Source organism: Apteryx rowi, unplaced genomic scaffold, assembly GCF_003343035.1.
Source record: "Apteryx rowi isolate R43461 unplaced genomic scaffold, aptRow1 scaffold_54, whole genome shotgun sequence".
In the NCBI taxonomy this organism is placed as follows: Eukaryota; Metazoa; Chordata; class Aves; order Apterygiformes; family Apterygidae; genus Apteryx; species Apteryx rowi.
The window spans coordinates 2,526,607-2,543,395 of record NW_020450805.1 but is presented as its reverse complement, the minus strand read 5'-3'; the positions used below and the strand labels follow the sequence as shown (position 1 = coordinate 2,543,395).

General features: G+C 50.6%; 2 protein-coding genes across 5 annotated transcripts; one reads left to right on the top strand and one right to left on the bottom strand.

The window, feature by feature from the left end:
• Positions 1-2,215: 2,215 nt before the first annotated feature.
• On the bottom strand, positions 2,216-5,776 carry POLR1C (RNA polymerase I and III subunit C). 3 transcript variants are annotated; one of them, XM_026081238.1, is made up of 8 exons: positions 5,660-5,773; positions 5,500-5,571; positions 4,464-4,596; positions 4,213-4,332; positions 3,868-4,020; positions 3,546-3,695; positions 2,886-3,002; positions 2,216-2,533 (listed from the first exon to the last, which is right to left on the bottom strand). In XM_026081238.1, the coding sequence occupies exons 1-8, from the start codon at positions 5,726-5,728 to the stop codon at positions 2,415-2,417; spliced, it is 933 nt and encodes a 310-aa protein (XP_025937023.1). In that variant the 5' UTR covers positions 5,729-5,773; the 3' UTR covers positions 2,216-2,414. The 3 variants fall into 3 exon arrangements, 2 of the variants coding, with proteins under 2 accessions (XP_025937023.1, XP_025937024.1); XR_003255959.1 differs by lacking the exon at positions 2,216-2,533 and adding an exon at positions 5,267-5,374 and having other exon boundaries at positions 2,911-3,002; positions 3,344-3,695; positions 5,660-5,776; XM_026081239.1 differs by lacking the exons at positions 2,216-2,533; positions 2,886-3,002 and adding an exon at positions 5,267-5,374 and having other exon boundaries at positions 3,343-3,695; positions 5,660-5,776.
• A 395-nt stretch (positions 5,777-6,171) lies between these two features.
• On the top strand, positions 6,172-11,882 carry YIPF3 (Yip1 domain family member 3). 2 transcript variants are annotated; one of them, XM_026081236.1, is made up of 9 exons: positions 6,172-6,260; positions 6,351-6,554; positions 6,637-6,743; positions 7,615-7,660; positions 8,092-8,184; positions 8,530-8,661; positions 9,225-9,338; positions 9,806-9,929; positions 11,376-11,882. In XM_026081236.1, exons 1-9 carry the CDS (start codon positions 6,183-6,185, stop codon positions 11,495-11,497), a joined length of 1,020 nt encoding a protein of 339 aa, XP_025937021.1. In that variant the 5' UTR covers positions 6,172-6,182; the 3' UTR covers positions 11,498-11,882. The 2 variants fall into 2 exon arrangements, with proteins under 2 accessions (XP_025937021.1, XP_025937022.1); XM_026081237.1 differs by lacking the exon at positions 9,225-9,338 and having other exon boundaries at positions 11,376-11,872.
• Positions 11,883-16,789: the final 4,907 nt, after the last annotated feature.

The window sequence follows — 16,789 nt, the reverse complement described above, 5'->3', positions numbered from 1 at the left end:
CACCTTAATAAAAGGTTTAAGGTGCCACAAGGGTGACATCCCTCATAGTGGTTAAGGACAGCACAAGAAGTTAATGACGACTGACATACTGTCTCTTGGGAACACAGCTCTGGATGTACTGAAGTGAGTTCTTTCTCCTCTCTTCCTTCCACTGTAGCAAGGCTTATCTGAAGTAGGGCAAAGAGGCTGGCTTAGCCTCCAGGCTGCTTCTTTAGTCCATTGCTGCATCACTGTTTCACCAGCAGTGGGTTTGGAGTTGTCCCAAGTTTTGTTTCCTGTTTGAAGAACCTGACGTTTTCACATAACTTTTTTGTTCTCTGTGGTTGGAAGCTTTCTAAACTCCTCCAGCATGAAAGACTTATTCCCACACCTGCTAGTAACCAGTCAACAGTAGCATATTCTTTCCTAAACTCCATCAATACATACGAAACAACAAACTCCATATAATTAAAGGTCTTTAGGGCTTTCTTCGGTTATCCCAGGATATTTCCAAGCCCCCAGAAACAGAAAGCTGCATATGCTGCTAATGTAGCCTCTGAGCACCACCTTAGCTACTGCTGGGAGGAACAATGGCTAGCAGCAATACTGTAGTTGAGCTATTCAGCCTTAATTCTCTCAGTTTACCATTTCAGTAACCCTGGAAGATTTGTTTTGTCCTGAGGCTTGCAAGTCCTCTATTACAACTAAAGCAGAAGCCCTCCAAGAGGTGAGCCTGAACAGCTTCACTATTAGTTCCTGCTACAAAACCTTCTTCTGAGGCCCTAGCTGTAATCCAGCTCAACTGGGAAGCTGCTTCAGCTTGTTTAAACTGAAACAATCCAGCTATAAATTACTACTTTTGAAAAGGAGTAGTAAAACCTGAATGAAGTTGATTAAGAACTAATCACAGTCCAGATCTAAAAGAAGATCTGTATGCCTGTGCTGGCACTAAGAATCCTCATACACGTGAGACAAGTACTGTAGAGCTGGGCTGTCTTAGTTTTAAGGAAGCAAAAGCACTAGGGAGACACCGTGGCTGTGGCTGTGGCTGTTAGGAACTTTAAATGGGGAGGTACAGACTACAAAACTTAGGCCTAGCTATTTGATTCCCAACACTCTCTTCTGATTGTAAGCAGAAGAATTAGATCATGCAGAGTAGGTTCTGCAGCAAAGGCTCCTGCAAGACAACTGAAAGAAGCAGAGGTGCAAGAGCCAGCAAGCGCATCTGTGAAACTCCAACTGCCTCCCCTCCACGCAGAATAGCCTTGACAGGGAAGCAGCCGGTTTCCCAGCAACTAGTTACCAGCTGTCTTGAAAAAATCTGGAAGGAGGGCATGGGTCTGCAACACAGTGCAATAGCATGGGACAGGCCTGGGATTGTGGCCAGAATGCCACCAAGGGTCACTGCTGTTTCTATCCCACTTTCAGATCCTCACTGACTTTGCCCTGAACACACACATTTCCTACAGCACATCCAGCCTAATACTTGTACTGTAAACATACTTATAGGTAACTACCCCTGTGAAACAGATAAAGTATGATTTTCTGCATCCAGTTCTAGCAGTTTAATAAGCATTAACTGACGTCACTGAAACAGAGCAGTACCCACAGCCACTCTTTGGAGTTCCTGTTCATTTATAAGCTTGACAATAGGGACCTTCACAAGAAATACCTAGTGCTGACTAACAGAGTGCTCACCACAGAGACTTGCTTGCAAGTTCTCACMGGCTTCCCTTGGTGGGGACAGGCCTTTAGCTCCCACCTACTCTGCCACTGTTCCCCAGTAAACTCTTAACTCTGCTTCAAGTTCACACRCTGAAAGGGAGAACAGAGTAGTCAAACCTGGCTAACACCAAGAAAGAAATGCCTCACTCTGAGACACATAACAGGGAACAGTCGGTCCTTACAGAGCATGTTTTTAAGCCCCACTTTGCTACTACACAGAGAAGCCCAATACTATGTAACAGTGCAGCCTTTCATCTACCACATCAATTAACCAACAAAGAGCTGGTTTGAGACAGCCGCTGCTAGCAAGTCAGTACCAGGGCAGGACTGCGTTAAGATCTCACTGACCTGCTGCTAAGTGCTTTACTACACTGCCATAGCAGCCCTCTTCAGACAGTGTATGCCATCCAGAATAAATCCTATTACTCATCTTTAGGCCTGCTGGCACTTTCTTCTCTGTATATTAGGGTCTTACAACTGTTAACAGTACAGAGGCACATAACTGTTTAAAAAAAAAAAAAAAGCCTTTATTTTAGGGCATTTCCTCAAGGAGGCTCATTACAAACAGAAAACAAATACAAAGAGATGGTCTTGGGAATCTAACGAACCCATCTCAGATCTCTTGCCTAGAGAGGAAGAGCCACCCCTGCATGCAGGTGCAGGAAGCCCAAACCAGCAGTGAAGAGATGTGCTTCTCAGCTACAGCCTGGTCACTCCATAGGCACAGAGTCCAACTCATTCAGGAAGCGCTGACACTTTCCCATTAGTATCTTGATGGCTTCACTCACCAGCACGTCTGGAGGCAAGATACCCGTAGACTCCACTGAAACTGCAGAGACACAAGTCAGTACCGCCACTATCCAGCTTCAGCCTACACCTGTCTGCAGCCTTTCTGCCCCTGAATCTTCCCTTACATTGCACTCCTGTCAAGCTAAACCTTCACAGCCAGAAGAGGAGAGGTTACAGCATTATCCAGCAAGAAGCACAAACACCTTCAGTCCCAAAACAGCACCAAACCACAGTCTCAGTAATTGCCCACTAGCATACAAATGCACCAATGCTAATGATTGAGGAGGGGGAAGAGGACAGAGACCAGAGATAGCAATGCTGGCCAAGTCTCTGCTTATGCTGCACACACAACAGAGAAAGGCTCTCTGCTCTGAGGAAAACAGGTCACTTACAGATGTAATGATTTCGCACTCTTGCCAGGCGCACAAGGTTTTTCAGACCCTCATGACGGAAAACCTCCCTGCTGAACGTGTCCAGTCGTGCATTTGCTACTCTTGCCACTTTTTTTCCTAAAGTGAAAAAGACAAAACAAGATGGGCACCAGCAGCAAATAGGGACAAGCACTTCCCATGACCAAAAGACACCCCAAACAAGCACTCGCCCACCAGCAAAGGCAGTGAAGCCACATATATAAAGAATTAGCACATTCCCAACACAAAATTCAAACATGATAGAAATGGGCAGTTCCAACCCAAACACAACGCTTTTACGTACCCCTGGGCAGGATACAAGTCATCCCCACGCTCAACTGCTAGAAAGACCAAGCTCATTACACAGTCTTACACAAACTGAGCAGTACTTGAAAGCTGCAGTAAGCAGCCACAGGGCCCTGCAGACAGACACACAATACCTTAGCGTTTCAGGAAGATCCCAGTTCATCAGCAAACATATTTGCATGTGACAGCCACTCATCCATAAAACCAGGCTCAGAATAGCATGAACAGTTGCTGATCAGCAAGACAATATCACAACATGGTTTTGTCTCTAGTCTCTAATCAGTCTCTGCTAAGACTTGTGAGGAACAAGGCACTTTAGAGCAGTGAATAAAGTACCCTTGACGTTCTGGATCTCAATGACTCCAGGGGAAAAGCACTTCTGCAACAACTCAGCTGCCTCATCCTCAATAGGCTGCAGGAGAGCAATGTCAGGGAGCAGTCGATAACTAGCCGTGGCCACAGGAGAAAACTTGGCATGATCTTTACCTGCACAAAGAGGTAAGGGTGAGGACAGGCCTCGCAGAACAAAAGCATAAAGATGCTAGGGCCTAAAGGTCAAAGAGGAAAGCCAGCCCTCCACCTCTCCCCTCCACACATCCACGCCCTAGTCCGAGCACTCACACACCTTCTCCCCTTACCGCCAGGACCCATGACTCACCTATACCCTTGACACAGTGCATAAGCACATCTATTTCCTGGCCAGGTCGCAACTGTGCGATAAGGATGTCATCATGAACAGGTCGGAAGTCAGCATCTGGGAAGAGGTCTGTCTGATTTCCCAAGGGCACCCATGTCATGTGTTTACTGTACACTGTGAAGAGGAGCCACAAGCATCAGCCAGCTGCTGCCTCAGAAAGCAGACTGCTACAGGACTGGAGCTGGTAAAAAGTTTAGCAGAATAAGGGAATCAGCTCTCTCCGCTCACAAGATTGAGAGAATGGACCAACTTCTGTCTCCCAAGAAAAACAACAGCACCTATTTTTAGGACATGGAAAGACCTTACCTTTGTGATTGAAGTACAGTTCATTGGGGTCAGATGACTCCTTGGCTGCCCGAGGGTTTCGGCTGCATTTTATTTTCAGCTGGAATTGCAGTGTATCAATTTCTGTCCCTTCTTCATCTCCTGGAAAAGGGAGAATAGCATAAGTCTCTATAGAATCACATTTCTGCTCAGTTTACCTGACCCCTGGTTTCCTACTTTGGGGGCAATCTTCAATATTTCTATTTGATCTAAGAGAGATCCAAGACTCTTACCCTGGTTTCTGTACTCAAAGAGTCGAGGGTCAGCTCGGATAGGGATAAGGCCCAAGCGATGAGCCAGAATCTCATCCTGCACAATGGAAGTGTTGTTGTACACAAAGACTTTCTCTACAGCCATCGTTGGTACCTCAAGAAGAGGACGACAGATCAAGTCAGTACAAGATGACAGTCCAACTACAAACTAAAACAGTATCCATCTAGAACACACTCGTTTTCACTCCTCTCTTCTAAATAATTGTTCTGCAGACTCTTCTTACTGGTATTTCTATCAAATTGGGCTACCCAATACAAATATGAATGAGTTCTTCCTCTATCCCCATAGATTAATCAAAAAAAAAAAAAAAGTGAGAAAGATAAAGGGCAGACCAATCCACAGACACTACCAACAGCACATTACTCAGCATCCTTAACAGTTACAATTGCTATTGCTCATGCCGCTAAGACCCTAACCCTCTCTGGGTCCCTGATGCACAGGTAGAAAGAATTTTTGTTTCTCTTCTAAAATAGAGATGATGTTCTCAGGGACTACAATAACACACGACACACACACACCCATCATACAGACTGCTCTACACCTAGGGCCCCACTTTCAGGCAGCTTGCAGTTCTCTGTACAGGGCCCTGTCCCCCATGCCCTGCTGCAGAAACGCTGCAGCGGGCTCCCCCCCGCAGGCGCAGAAATGATAACCCCACACCCCGAAGCCCACCCGAGTTGGGGGGGACCCGCCCCCGGGGGGAACCGGCCCGGGGGGCACCGTCAGGCCTCGCCCTCCCCGCCGGGCGGCCCCGCGGCGGTACCTCAGCCAGCAGGATGCGGCGGAAGGCGTTGGCGATGGCCGCGTCGATGCCCACCATGTCGAACTCCAGCGCGTCGTCCTCCTCGCGGACCACGTCCACGCGGAACCCCTGCACGGGCCACGCGTCGCGTCACGCCACGGGCCCGCTCCCGCCAACGGCCGCCGCGCGCCGCCGCCTGGAGCCTGTAAGCGTCCCCCCGCCAATGGCTGCCCCCCGCCAACGGCCGCGCTCACCTCCTCGAACCGCAGCTGATCCCAGGCATCGTCGTAGCCGGGGTAGTTGCCGGGGAAGTCCGTGGTGTGGACCTGCGAGAAGGGAGACAGACAGAGCGCCCGTGAGGGCGGCGGCGGGAGCGAGGCGGGCACCCGGCAGCCCCGCGCCGCCCCAACTCACGTTGCGGACCCCGAACTCGCCCAGCACCACGCGGTCGCGCATCTCCCCAGTGCCCCGCTTGGTCGCCATAGCTGCCGCTACCAGAGCGCGTGCGCGGCCGGGCTGGGGGGGGAGGGGCCGGATAGGCTCCTGTCACGTGACGGGCCGACGTGCCCCCGGCGGCCGGGCAGGCGGGCTTGTCCCCGCCTATGTGTGGCGCTCCAGGGTCGGGGCGTTCAACCCTCCCTTGCCGCAGGCTGGCTTGGCAGCCCCGCGGCAGCGCGGCCCGCGCTCCCGTATGCTCTGCGAGTCTCCCTCACCGTCTTTCACCTTCCTCCCACCGCGCACTTCCTCTTTCCTCTGCCACACTCAACATGGCGGCAGCGGCAGCCCGCGCTCGCGCGATCTCGCGGGAGCTTGGGCGCGGCCTCCACGTCCGCCGGTGCGGGAGGGGGAGCTTGTCACATCCGGGTCCTCCCGGTCCGGCTTGCCCGCGAAGCCGCCAGCACCGAGAGCGGCGCGGCGCGGTGCGGCCCGGGCCACGATGGCGGCTCCGGGGGCGGCGGCGCCGGGCGGCAGGAGCGGCGCGGCAGAGTGGGGCGGCTTCGAGGACAACATGCAGGTAGGGCCGGGCCGGGCCGGGCCGGGTCGGGCCCGGTGCCGAGCGGGGCCCGGGCGGGCGCTGACGCCGACTCCTCTGCCCCCGGCGCAGGGCGGCGGCTCCGCAGTGATCGACATGGAGAACATGGACGACACGTCGGGCTCCAGCTTCGAGGACATGGGGGAGATGCACCAGCGCATGAAGGAGGAGGAGGAGGAGGCGGAGGGCGAGGCGGGGGCCGCCGAGGAGGAGGACGGCGAGTTCCTGGGCATGAAGGGGCTGCGGGGGCAGCTCGGCCGGCAGGTCGCTGACCAGGTGAGCGCGGCTTCCCGCCCGGCCGCGGCCGCCCCGGCCCCGGGGTCCGGCCCGGCCACTGCACGCTCCCTTCTCTCCGCAGATGTGGCAGGTGGGGAAGAGGCAAGCCTCGAAGGCCTTCAGCCTCTACGCCAACATCGACATCCTCCGGCCCTACTTCGACGTGGAGCCTGTCCAAGTGCGCACCAGGTGGGCAGGGCCGCGGCCTGGCCGTCTCCGCCAGGAGCGCCTGGGGTTACGGGGGGCACCAGCGACTCCTCACCAGCGAGCAGCTGCCCCCCAGGCAAGCAGCTCGGGGTGGGCTGCCACCCTTGTGGCGCTGCCCAGATGCAGGGTGACATGCTGGGCTTTGTCCCCCTGTCCTTAAAGAGGTTCCTTAGGTAGGCTGGCAGCGGTGTCACTTGTGGCCCAGCAGAGCTTCTCTAGCTTTGGGGCATCTTCAGCGCTTTACTGCCCAGCCCCATTACATGGCTTCTGTCGGACCTGCAACACAGTTGTGGTCAGAAGAGCAAAGTTTTGTGTCTTCTCAGGGAGCAGCTTATCTAACTGGAGAGAATGAGGCTTTCTAAAACCTTCCAAGGCCTAAGGAGCCAGCACTGAAATACAGTTTGTTTATATTTTTAAAGCATGGTGTCACTTGCTTGTCACATGGTTTTTATCTAGGACTGACTTGTGAGGAGGCTTGGCTAGCCCACTATCAGGAAGGAAAAGGCTTTATATCATCAACATGCATCTTTTCATCCAGCCTCAGGTCAAGGAGTTGGCTGGCTCAAAAAATTAGGGATTGCTCTTCTGGCAGTGATTCCCTTATCCCTGGGTGGATATCTCTACATTTTCATTAAATCCACCTGGCAAAGTTAACCTGTTGACAGTAAGATCGTTTTCTTTAGTTACCTTTTGTGACCCTTTAGAAGGAATCTGTGTCCACCAAGGCCTGTGACACTGCATCACCAGGAAAACACTGGTGACTGGTGTATGGGATCTTTTACTTTTGAAGCATCTCGTTAATCTTGTTGTTTTCCCTGCTTTTGATGTCGTTCTATGCTTTTCTGTGATGCAGACTGCTAGAGTCCATGATTCCTGTGAAGATGATTAATTTCCCACAGGTGAGTTCCCTTTTGCTGAATCAGACTCCATGGGTCAAGAGAATGTCCCACAGACACCTTGGAGATTTTAATTAGCCCATGTTAGTAGGRACCTGAGTTTGTTAGGTGTTCATCTCCCTGAAAACGTTTGTTGGTAAGTTCTTTCCCGGGGTTCTTCTAAACCCCTTTCTGCTACCCGTAATGCTGGTACAGTTCTAGATCTCCAGACTTCACTTATCGCATTTCCACATCCTGTTTAACACCACTTTGACTCCTAATCACATGACCTATTTTGCTTGGCTCCTGTCAGCAGTGGCCTTACTGTTACTTCTCAGATCAGTAGGTGGCTAGATGATAAACTTCATCCAAGGCATTTCTCACGTGGCTTGGGATGGGGAGTCTGGCATCCAGGACCACTAACCAAACCTTCCCTGGTCTGTTTCCTCCTGTAGAAAATTGCAGGYGAGCTCTATGGGCCCCTCATGCTGGTTTTCACGCTGGTGGCCATCCTCTTGCATGGGATGAAAACTTCAGACACCATCATTGTACGGCGAGTCTCGGTGATAGATTGGGGTTTGCATGGGGGTCTGGATTGACATAATGATACTAGAGAGGAAGAGGAAACCTCTTCCATGATTGAATAGCACCTTGCTGAAAAGCAGACTGACTTGAGGAAGAGCCTGTTAGTTTAGGAGTGGGAGGAAGAAAGCATCAGAAAGTCCTGATGCTCTGTTGCTGGGAGGGCTTGGTGGTAGGTTATGTGGCATCCTGGATGCTGCTGGCCAACTATTCAGTAATGCCGAGCAAAGGCTCTGGGAACTCTGAGGTGGAATTTGGGTACTGGCGGGTCACTTCTTAGCGCTCTCCTCACCCTAACACTGTCTCTGCAGAGGGAAGGCACACTGATGGGCACAGCCATTGGCACCTGCTTTGGTTACTGGTTGGGCGTCTCCTCTTTCATCTATTTCCTGGCATATCTGTGCAATGCCCAAATCACGATGGTGCAGATGCTGTCACTGTTGGTATGTATGGATAGGGCTGCCCTAAGACGCAGGTTAGCTGCACAGTGCTTCAGCAGAAGGGTGGTGTGTGAGGTCTTCCCAGAGACGTGGAAGTCTCCTCGTAATTCCATGGTCCCAGATGACTGCAGTCCTATTGCATGGGGATAACCTGGAATTCCAAGTTGCTCTTCTGACCTGCCCCATCCCAGGTATGAGGATAAGCGCAAAGTGGCTGTTGCTTCATGCAGATCTCCTGCTTTGTACTTCCTGATCTGGGAGCATGGTGGTAAAAAACAGGAGATTCCAATTTCTCTGGAAACAGAGGCTGACTTTCTCTGTTTCCCARGTTGCTGTGATCTCTATCATCCCTGTGAATCCTTCAGACAGATAAGCTAGGTGTGAGCTGCTCCCACAGCACACTGGCTTCTGTGTTTGGTGTGCTGGTTGACTCTTGGGCATTGAATGAGTGATTAGTGAAGCTTTGCCTCCTTGAAATGCCGCAGGAGTAGGCTACTCATGCTCGTCACCAATGGCCCTTCATGTGGGACTGCCACTCATAACACATGCATTTTTTGTTTTGTCAGGGCTATGGCCTCTTTGGACACTGCATCACCCTCTTTGTCACCTATAATATCCACTTCCACTCCCTCTTCTACATCTTCTGGTTAGGTGTTGGTGGACTGTCTACACTACGAATGGTAAGGGACAGGCAGCCTGGTGTCCTCCTGCTCTGGGGATGAGAAAAAAGGAAAATGTCATTTGCTTTCTGTTCCTTGGTGCAGGTAGTTCATATTGCAGCCAGTTAGGTTGCTATGAAGAACAGCCTGATGCTCCTGGGTTGTTTGGCCACTGGTGTCTGGTAGTGACACTTGGCTTAATATCCTCACCAACTCTAATGGCTGCAGGAGGTTTGCTCCCTTACAGCCCCTACTGCAGTGGAGAGTCCTGCCTGAGCATCCCGAACTCTTGGCAAGGCTGGACAAGCTTCACCTACGTGAAACAAAGTCAGATTAGTTTGAATTTGGTGGTGTAAACTGCCAAAGAGTCTCTGAGAAGTGCTTCCTTTGGCTCTTACCACTTGGCTCATCTGCCTGTGTGCTCCTGACTGCAACGCCAAAGTCTGAGGTAGCAGCTACCTTGTCCCTAATCTCCACCTCTCTCCTAGGTTGCTGTGCTGGTGTCGCGTACCGTGGGACATACTCAGCGGCTCATCCTGTGTGGGACCCTTGCTGCTCTGCATATGCTTTTCCTCCTCTACCTGCACTTTGCTTATCACAAGGTGGTAGAAGGTAAGAAAGGGAGGTAGGAAGGCAGTGCCTCTTAGATCTGGGGAAAGAGGAGCTGCTTTTTGTTCTCTCTCAGAAAAAATATGTCTGGTTTGGATCTGACCTGGGGCCATCTGTGCCAATTTCCTATCCAAAAGTGGCCAGCACTAGCTGTGTTAGAGGAAGCTGTCAAAATGGGGCAGCAGGTAGATATGGGGTAATCTGTGTGAGCTGAGTCATAGGATTTAAGACAGAAGTTGTGAGGCAACAGGTTTAATCTTCCCCACAAATGAAGTGTTACAGCACTGTCTGTTTCTCTCATGCAGATGTCCAGTCCCTTCCTGAATCTTGCTGAAGTCAGGTTGCTTTTCCTGTGATAAGAAAATCCACAGTCAATGTGTCATAAGAAAAATCTTTTTTCTTCTTAAAATTGGCGTAATGCCTTTTTTATCTTGTGTTGTACAACACAGACAGCAGAAGCTCCATCTCCTCCAGTCTGTGCTGTTTAGCATGCTGTACATATTCAGGTCCTCTTTTTGCATCTTTTTTGTTTTCCCCTAACAAAAAGCCACTATCCCTTTTAAAAAAAAAAAAAAAGTCACAATCTTCAATCACCAGAAAGTTTCCAGATCCCTAAACCTGCCATTCTGTAGCCCATTTTTTGAGTTTAGGCAGCCAGTCCTGTTCATGATACTGCAGATAAGCCTGAATAATTTGGGATTATAGCATGGCATTAAAAGTCCTTTTAAATGTAAACACAGTTCTTCCCTGGATCCATTTTCATGGCCAGGGTTCCAAGCCCTGATCGGATAGAGATGAGATAGGGTAGAATATACTCCAAGCAATTTTCTTAAACAATCTCCAGGACCGATTATCAGTCTTGAGAGGGTAACTGATAAGGTCTGACAGACACTTGCATCAGTACATGTGTTTGCTGCCAAACCTGGTCTATGTTTACATTGCAGCAATACAAATTCCATATTGCATTCCCAGCTGCAGCTCCTGATGTAAGTCTGCAAGTGTATCTCAGAATGGAAGCAACCAGTGGATCTAAGAGAGAGCAGGGTCTGTGCTGGGATGAGGTGGGGAGAGGATTTTACAAGGCTGCCTTGGCAGAGCAGCATCCCCCAGCAGTGTCTGCATTCAGGTCAGATGGCAGAGGGTTGGATTTGGCACTCTCAAGATGGCATGATCTGTGCTTCCCTTGAGGATACGCAGTTTCCCTGCCCCAGGGATAAGCTCTGATCTGTACACAGTGCTCTCTGGATGGAAGTGTTTACTGCTTTATCTGAAGCCAAAGGCTGTCTGTCCATTCCTTGGGGCTAGATGTCTTCTCCCTCCATGTTTCCCACATCCTAGGCCCTGCCACGATCAGCCACTGGCCAGAGAGAACAAGAATAAATGTCATTTGTATCTGAATCAGTGTGGTACTAACTCTTGCCGCTCTCCCCTTTTTTCTGTTCCCTGCAGGTATCCTGGACACATTGGAAGGACCCAACATGCCACCCTTTCAGAGAGTTGCCAGAGACATTCCAGTTGTTTCCAATGCTATACTGAACACAACAGCCAAAGCTGTGGCATTGACCCTGTAGTTTCACAAACTTGGACTTGCTTCCTTCACTACTTTTGGGGCTGTATAGGGCAGTATTACCTGCTGTCTCCTAGGAAGAGGACAGAACAGCAGGAACAGGACTTGGTTTTATGTTGTTTTCCTGGACTTCTCTTTTGGGTTGCAGTTTTGGGCAGTGGAGTGGACAGCACTTCAGTGACTCAGAAGAATTAGGCTCTTCCCCTGCCCAGGCCTGGGCTGTTTGGGGTAGAGCAATTTTGTCACCTGCACGCTTAGCTGGGATTTCCCAGCTCAGTTCATCCCTTCCCCCATCTTTCTGCTTGCTCCTATAGCCCCAGGGCTATGCGCTCTGTTCCTGTCCTGAAGAGGGAAGAATTAAATTGATGTTGGTGCTGAATGATGTCTTACATTTGAGCCTACTTGTGTTAACGGGAGAGTGGTGTTGGGTCTTTGTTCCTTTTTCTGTCCCTTCCTAGACTCAAAACAGAATTCTTTGCACTTTTGTCCTGTCCTACTTCAAATATTCCATGTTACCTGACCTCTCTTGGACAGCTTTTCAATAGTTGCCAAAAGGCACATGAACTTTAGCCTGCTTGGTTTTTTGAAACAGCACGATGATTAACCGTATCCTCTCTTTCTTGTCATGCTCCAGATTGATTCCTCTCTCTTTTCACTTGGTCCAAGCTGCTGCCTCGCTTCACTGTCCCTTTTCTTGTGTATGTAAGAAGTGTATCTCTGTCCCTCTGCTTCCACAGCACCTTTTGTTCTTATCTCCCTTCTGCCTGGGTCGCTCCCTGGGACTGCAGTTCTGACTGCAGCACTGCAGGCTGCCCCAGAGGCTGTGTGTGTGTGTGCGCACAGTCTTCTGTGGCTACTTCTGTTGCAGAGGCTAGTTCACCCTCATGCACCTTGCTCTCATGTCTCCTGGATGTGCAATTTTTACTTCATTTCTCTCTCTGGTCAGCAGAGGCATCCTGCTGCCCCAGACCTCTGAGGGCACAGGTACACTCTGTGTACCACAGGTTACACAGTCTGTTGTGTATTCTCTGGCTTTTCAAGTAGGGGCTAGGCCTTATTTTTTGAAGGGATTCTTGAGCCTTGAGAGAGAGGCTCTGGCAAATTCTTCCCAGTCAAAGCACTTCCATAAAGCAAGAAGAGAAGCGGGGGAGTCTACAATGGTAATAATAGAGTTGGCACATTCAGCTCCAGTGTCCTGATGCAGGAAAGCTCCAGTAACTATAGAAATGGAGCAACCCAGGCTAGGCTTACCTGAACTTCAGGAACTCACGATTGCATAATTTGGATGTAATCTTTCCTCACTGCTCTAACTTGTACTGGTCCAAAAATGGAAAGCTGTTAACTGATACCCAGTTTTCAGCTTCTCTTTCTTCTTGTAGTTCTGGATGACTGGGGGAGAGGAGCAACCCTGACATTCAGACTGAAAAAAGCCAAGGACTTTCCCTCTCTTGGTGTTCCCACAAATGAGCTGAGCATGAGGCAGAGGGCATGTCAGAATCGCTCTCTTTGGCCCCTTGCCTATGTTGATGGGAGAGGATGCAGCTGTAGCAGCATTCAGCCTGGAGCCAAGGTGCAAAGAAAGAGAGGAAGACAGTGCCTGACTCTAGTGAGGCTGGTCATCTGCTTCAATTAATAATAATAAGTCAATGGCAAATTGCCACTCAAATAATTCCAGCCCAGACCAAAAATCATTGTGGGACAAACTCTCATGCCTGCTGAATCTATGGGCACCACTGGAGGAGAGCTGTGCTTGCCTCCTGTGCTTAGCCACTTGGCTAAATCAGAGGGACCCAACTGGGACCCAGGCTTTTACTCAAAGCACAGGGGATGGCAGTGAGCAAAGTCCTCACTACCCCTGTGCAGGTCATGTGCTGTGTCTGGACTGGAGAAGGCTGACCAGGGTGACAACTGACTGACCCCCCCAGTTTTGGTAGCTGTGGGGCTTGCTCTGCCCCACTTTCTCAGCCTTGATTCTCTCTGCAGCAGGAGCTGGAATCTGAAGTGCTCTTTACAAGCAAAAGTTCAGAGCTCTACTGAGCCCTGAGAGAGCCAGCATTGTAGGGACACGCTTTTGCAGGAAAGTGCATGCGTTGTCACAGCTCCACAGAGCATGCTGAGCATGCAACCTTCATAAAGTCTTTGCGGGAGGGCATCTCTCAGTGCTTCTTCAAGTCTTCTAGTTACCAGGACAAGCATTACAACTCCATCATGCCAGACTATCTCTGCCTTTAATGCCTTTATTTCCTGCTATGGTGGTTGGAGCAAATCTAAAATAATTCCCCCTCCTTTCCCTTTGAGGAAGGGTAGCTCTATGAGAATTGTGTAAGCCCCTTTTTATTTTTCAGCTGGACTAAATATATAAGGCTGTTAGATTAAAAAGAGGAAGGTAAAATGTGTATATATAAAAGCATGCTATGGCCTCCCTCTCTCCTCTGCACTATCTGGGAATCCAACCCTTTTTACAGTCCATCCTTGTTATACTTTGTCACCTCAGTTGTGTTTCAGGTTGCAAGTAGGCTGCTCCCACTTGCTTTTCTCTCTGTGCCTAGTCTCACTCTAGCTGATGGTTGTCCACCTTTTTTCTCCATTTATGTGTTAGCTATTTATGGCATCGGTGTAGAGTCATCTCTCCTTCCTTGCGTCCCAGACAGTAAATGATAAACTACCTTCCTCATACCTGCTGGGTAACTGCACATGACGAGGCAGTAGTGCCTAGCTCTTGACAAAATACTTGTGCTGAATCCTCCTCTGCATAGCCCCTGATTAGGTTTAGTGAGCCAAGGCCTTGAACCATTAGCTCCTGTGCATTTTTCCCAATGTATGTGAGCACAAAGCAAGGTAGGGGATTTGCCTCCTTAAAGCATTCTTGCTTTAGGCAGCAGGCAGGGGAGATGCCAGCACTAGGACTTTAGAAGCAGCCTGATGCTCTAAGTAATACTTCAGGGCTGCTGCTGTCAACTGAAGTGGGACACGTCCCAGGGGCTCCTCCAAACACCTTTCTAAAAATAGTGTGTTTAACAAAGCATGGGTTAATTAGTGCCTGGAAGTAATTGTGAGGTGAGACTGAGTGCAATTTTGTATTCAACCTGTGCTGATCAGTGGCTGGTATTTACTTGGTCATCCCCCTGTCCGGCACTCTGACATTCAGCCGCTTCCACTTGCAGCCTTGCAATACAAAGGATCTCATCCCTCTCTTGGACCAGTTGATGTGACCTCCGAGTTTGGTAGCTCCCTCCTTGAAAACCATCACCTGTACCAGTTCTGCACAGCTGGATGCAGGCAGAAGCTGTTCATATCCTGATGCAGATGTGTTGCTAGGCCTGGGGTCTACTCATGGTTTACCTTGCAGGTGCAATATCAAGTCCACATGCACCCCTGTGCAAGACAGAGAAAGGGGGATCTGTAGATATCTCTAGAGAACAGCAATGGATTACTAAGAGAGCACGGTCACACCTATATTGTAAATTAGACACTGCAGCCAAAGTGTTAAAGTTGACATCTGAGTCCAGATTCCTATCTGCTGCTCCCCCTTGGTCTCATATCAGGACATAATGTGCAGCCCTTGGCTCAGATGACCTGTTCCCTCCATTCCCAAGGAGAAGAATTAATGTCCCCCCTCCAGATCCTATTTCCACCTCACTTTCCATCTCTTCTCTCCTGCCCTGGCCTGCAAACAAAGCAGAGGAGCCTGGATTTGTCCCTTAGTTACCCACTGGATTGGAATTTACTAGAGTGTTGCCATACACAGCAGCCAAGCTTGCTCCTTAGCAGTTTAGTTATGTGCAGAAAGCTGCCTACTTATGTGGTTTAACCTAATTTCCACATCGCTGGCTTCCTTTTTCAGCTCACTGGAGCTGAAACCACAGGGGTCCTGCTTCCCATTTCTCTCCAAGTACAGGACTACCTAATGGGGGGAAAGGGGGGCAAACCCCTCTAATCTGTTTCTGTGAAGGAAAAGGGGGTCAGCTGTGCCCCTCACATTTCTAAACAGGTAGAGGGTTAGAGGCCTTGTGCTGCAGAAGTAAGCAAGCCTGCACCACTTCTCCAATCCTTCCACCTTTTACCAGCTGCCTCCTTGCACTGAGCAAGGGATGTGACCAAGTCCTCTCCCTTACCATGAGCATCAGGCATGCCCCTACTGCCTAAAGAAATGCCCATCTCCCCAGCTTCCTTGTTCTGTCAGGCTGTTTCCTAATCAGTGTTGTTCCCTGCTGAGGAAGCAAAAACCAGCAGAGGGATAATAAATGACCCTATTATTTCCTTTGCTTCTCTTGTATGCCCAGCCGTGGTCCAGAATCCTTCCACGTGCTGCCCCACTTCTCTTAAGAGGAAAACACCTCCAGCTGACCCTGATTCCTAGGAGGGTAGATTAACCTACCAGGAGCTCCTTGTAAGTGCAACTCTACTATTTCAGCCCCATGCTGGCTCATGTACCTCCGTGCTGCACTGAAGTCTGCTGTAAGATCCAGCCAGCTGTGGAAGAGAACATTGCACCCTTAACAATAACATTGCAGTTATTGTCTCCAGATCTGCCCCAGGTCGCGACTCCTGGACTGGCCACCCTTCTGTAGCTCTCCCAGCTCCACCTTAGACTTCTGACTGGCACCAGCTTCTCTCAGAGAGGGTAGCAAAGGAGGTGCTCAGCCTCCAAGCTGCCCTCACCAAAAGCTGTTGCCACAGTCAGCTGCTCATTATAACCCTGCTATTGAGTTGTGGCTGCACCGCACTGGCTCCCAAAGAGCAGCCAGCCACCACTTCTGGTTGTGCTCCTCGGCCCTATTCTGCACCTCGCCTGCCCCTTTGCCAGCAGTCACGTTGGTAACAGCAACAAACATGGTGCCACTCTTCGTTGCTATGCTTGCCAGGGGACACAGCAGGAGATGCCCCAGGGCCTGCCTCATCCCGCACGCAGCACCGTCTCAGCTGCCCATGGCCGGGTGGCCAGGGAGGAGTAAAATGACCCCGAAAGCTGTATTTTTTTTGTGGGTTATAAGTGAAAACGTCGCCAAAGCCGGTCTAGGGGCTGCTGCTTCTCAGAGCGAGACACACCCAGAGGGCACCACGGCCCTGGTGGTGTCAGCCCCCTTTGCCCAGGTTTCGCTCAGGGCCGGCAGCGAGGAGCTCTGCCGGRGGGCCTCTCTCAGGGATGGCTCTCCCCGCGGCCTCGGCCGGCGCCTTAGGCTGGGGGAGGCCGCGCTGCCCCGAGCGCCAAGATGTGGCCCCGGGGGCCTCRAGCGGCGCCGGGGCCCAAGATGGCGCCGAGGCTCTGCCCGCCCCGCCCGGCGGGAGGAGCCGC

Excerpts from the sequence above, each read along its gene's own strand:
- POLR1C (XM_026081238.1), bottom strand. The coding sequence starts at position 5,728 with ATGGCGACCAAGCGGGGCACTGGGGAGATGCGCGACCGCGTGGTGCTG. Across the intron at positions 4,597-5,499 it reads ATCAGCTGCGGTTCGAGGAG|GTACCAACGATGGCTGTAGA; the intron begins GTGAGCGCGGCC and ends CCTCTTCTTGAG. Across the intron at positions 3,003-3,545 it reads TGAGATCCAGAACGTCAAGG|GAAAAAAAGTGGCAAGAGTA; the intron begins GTACTTTATTCA and ends TTTTCACTTTAG.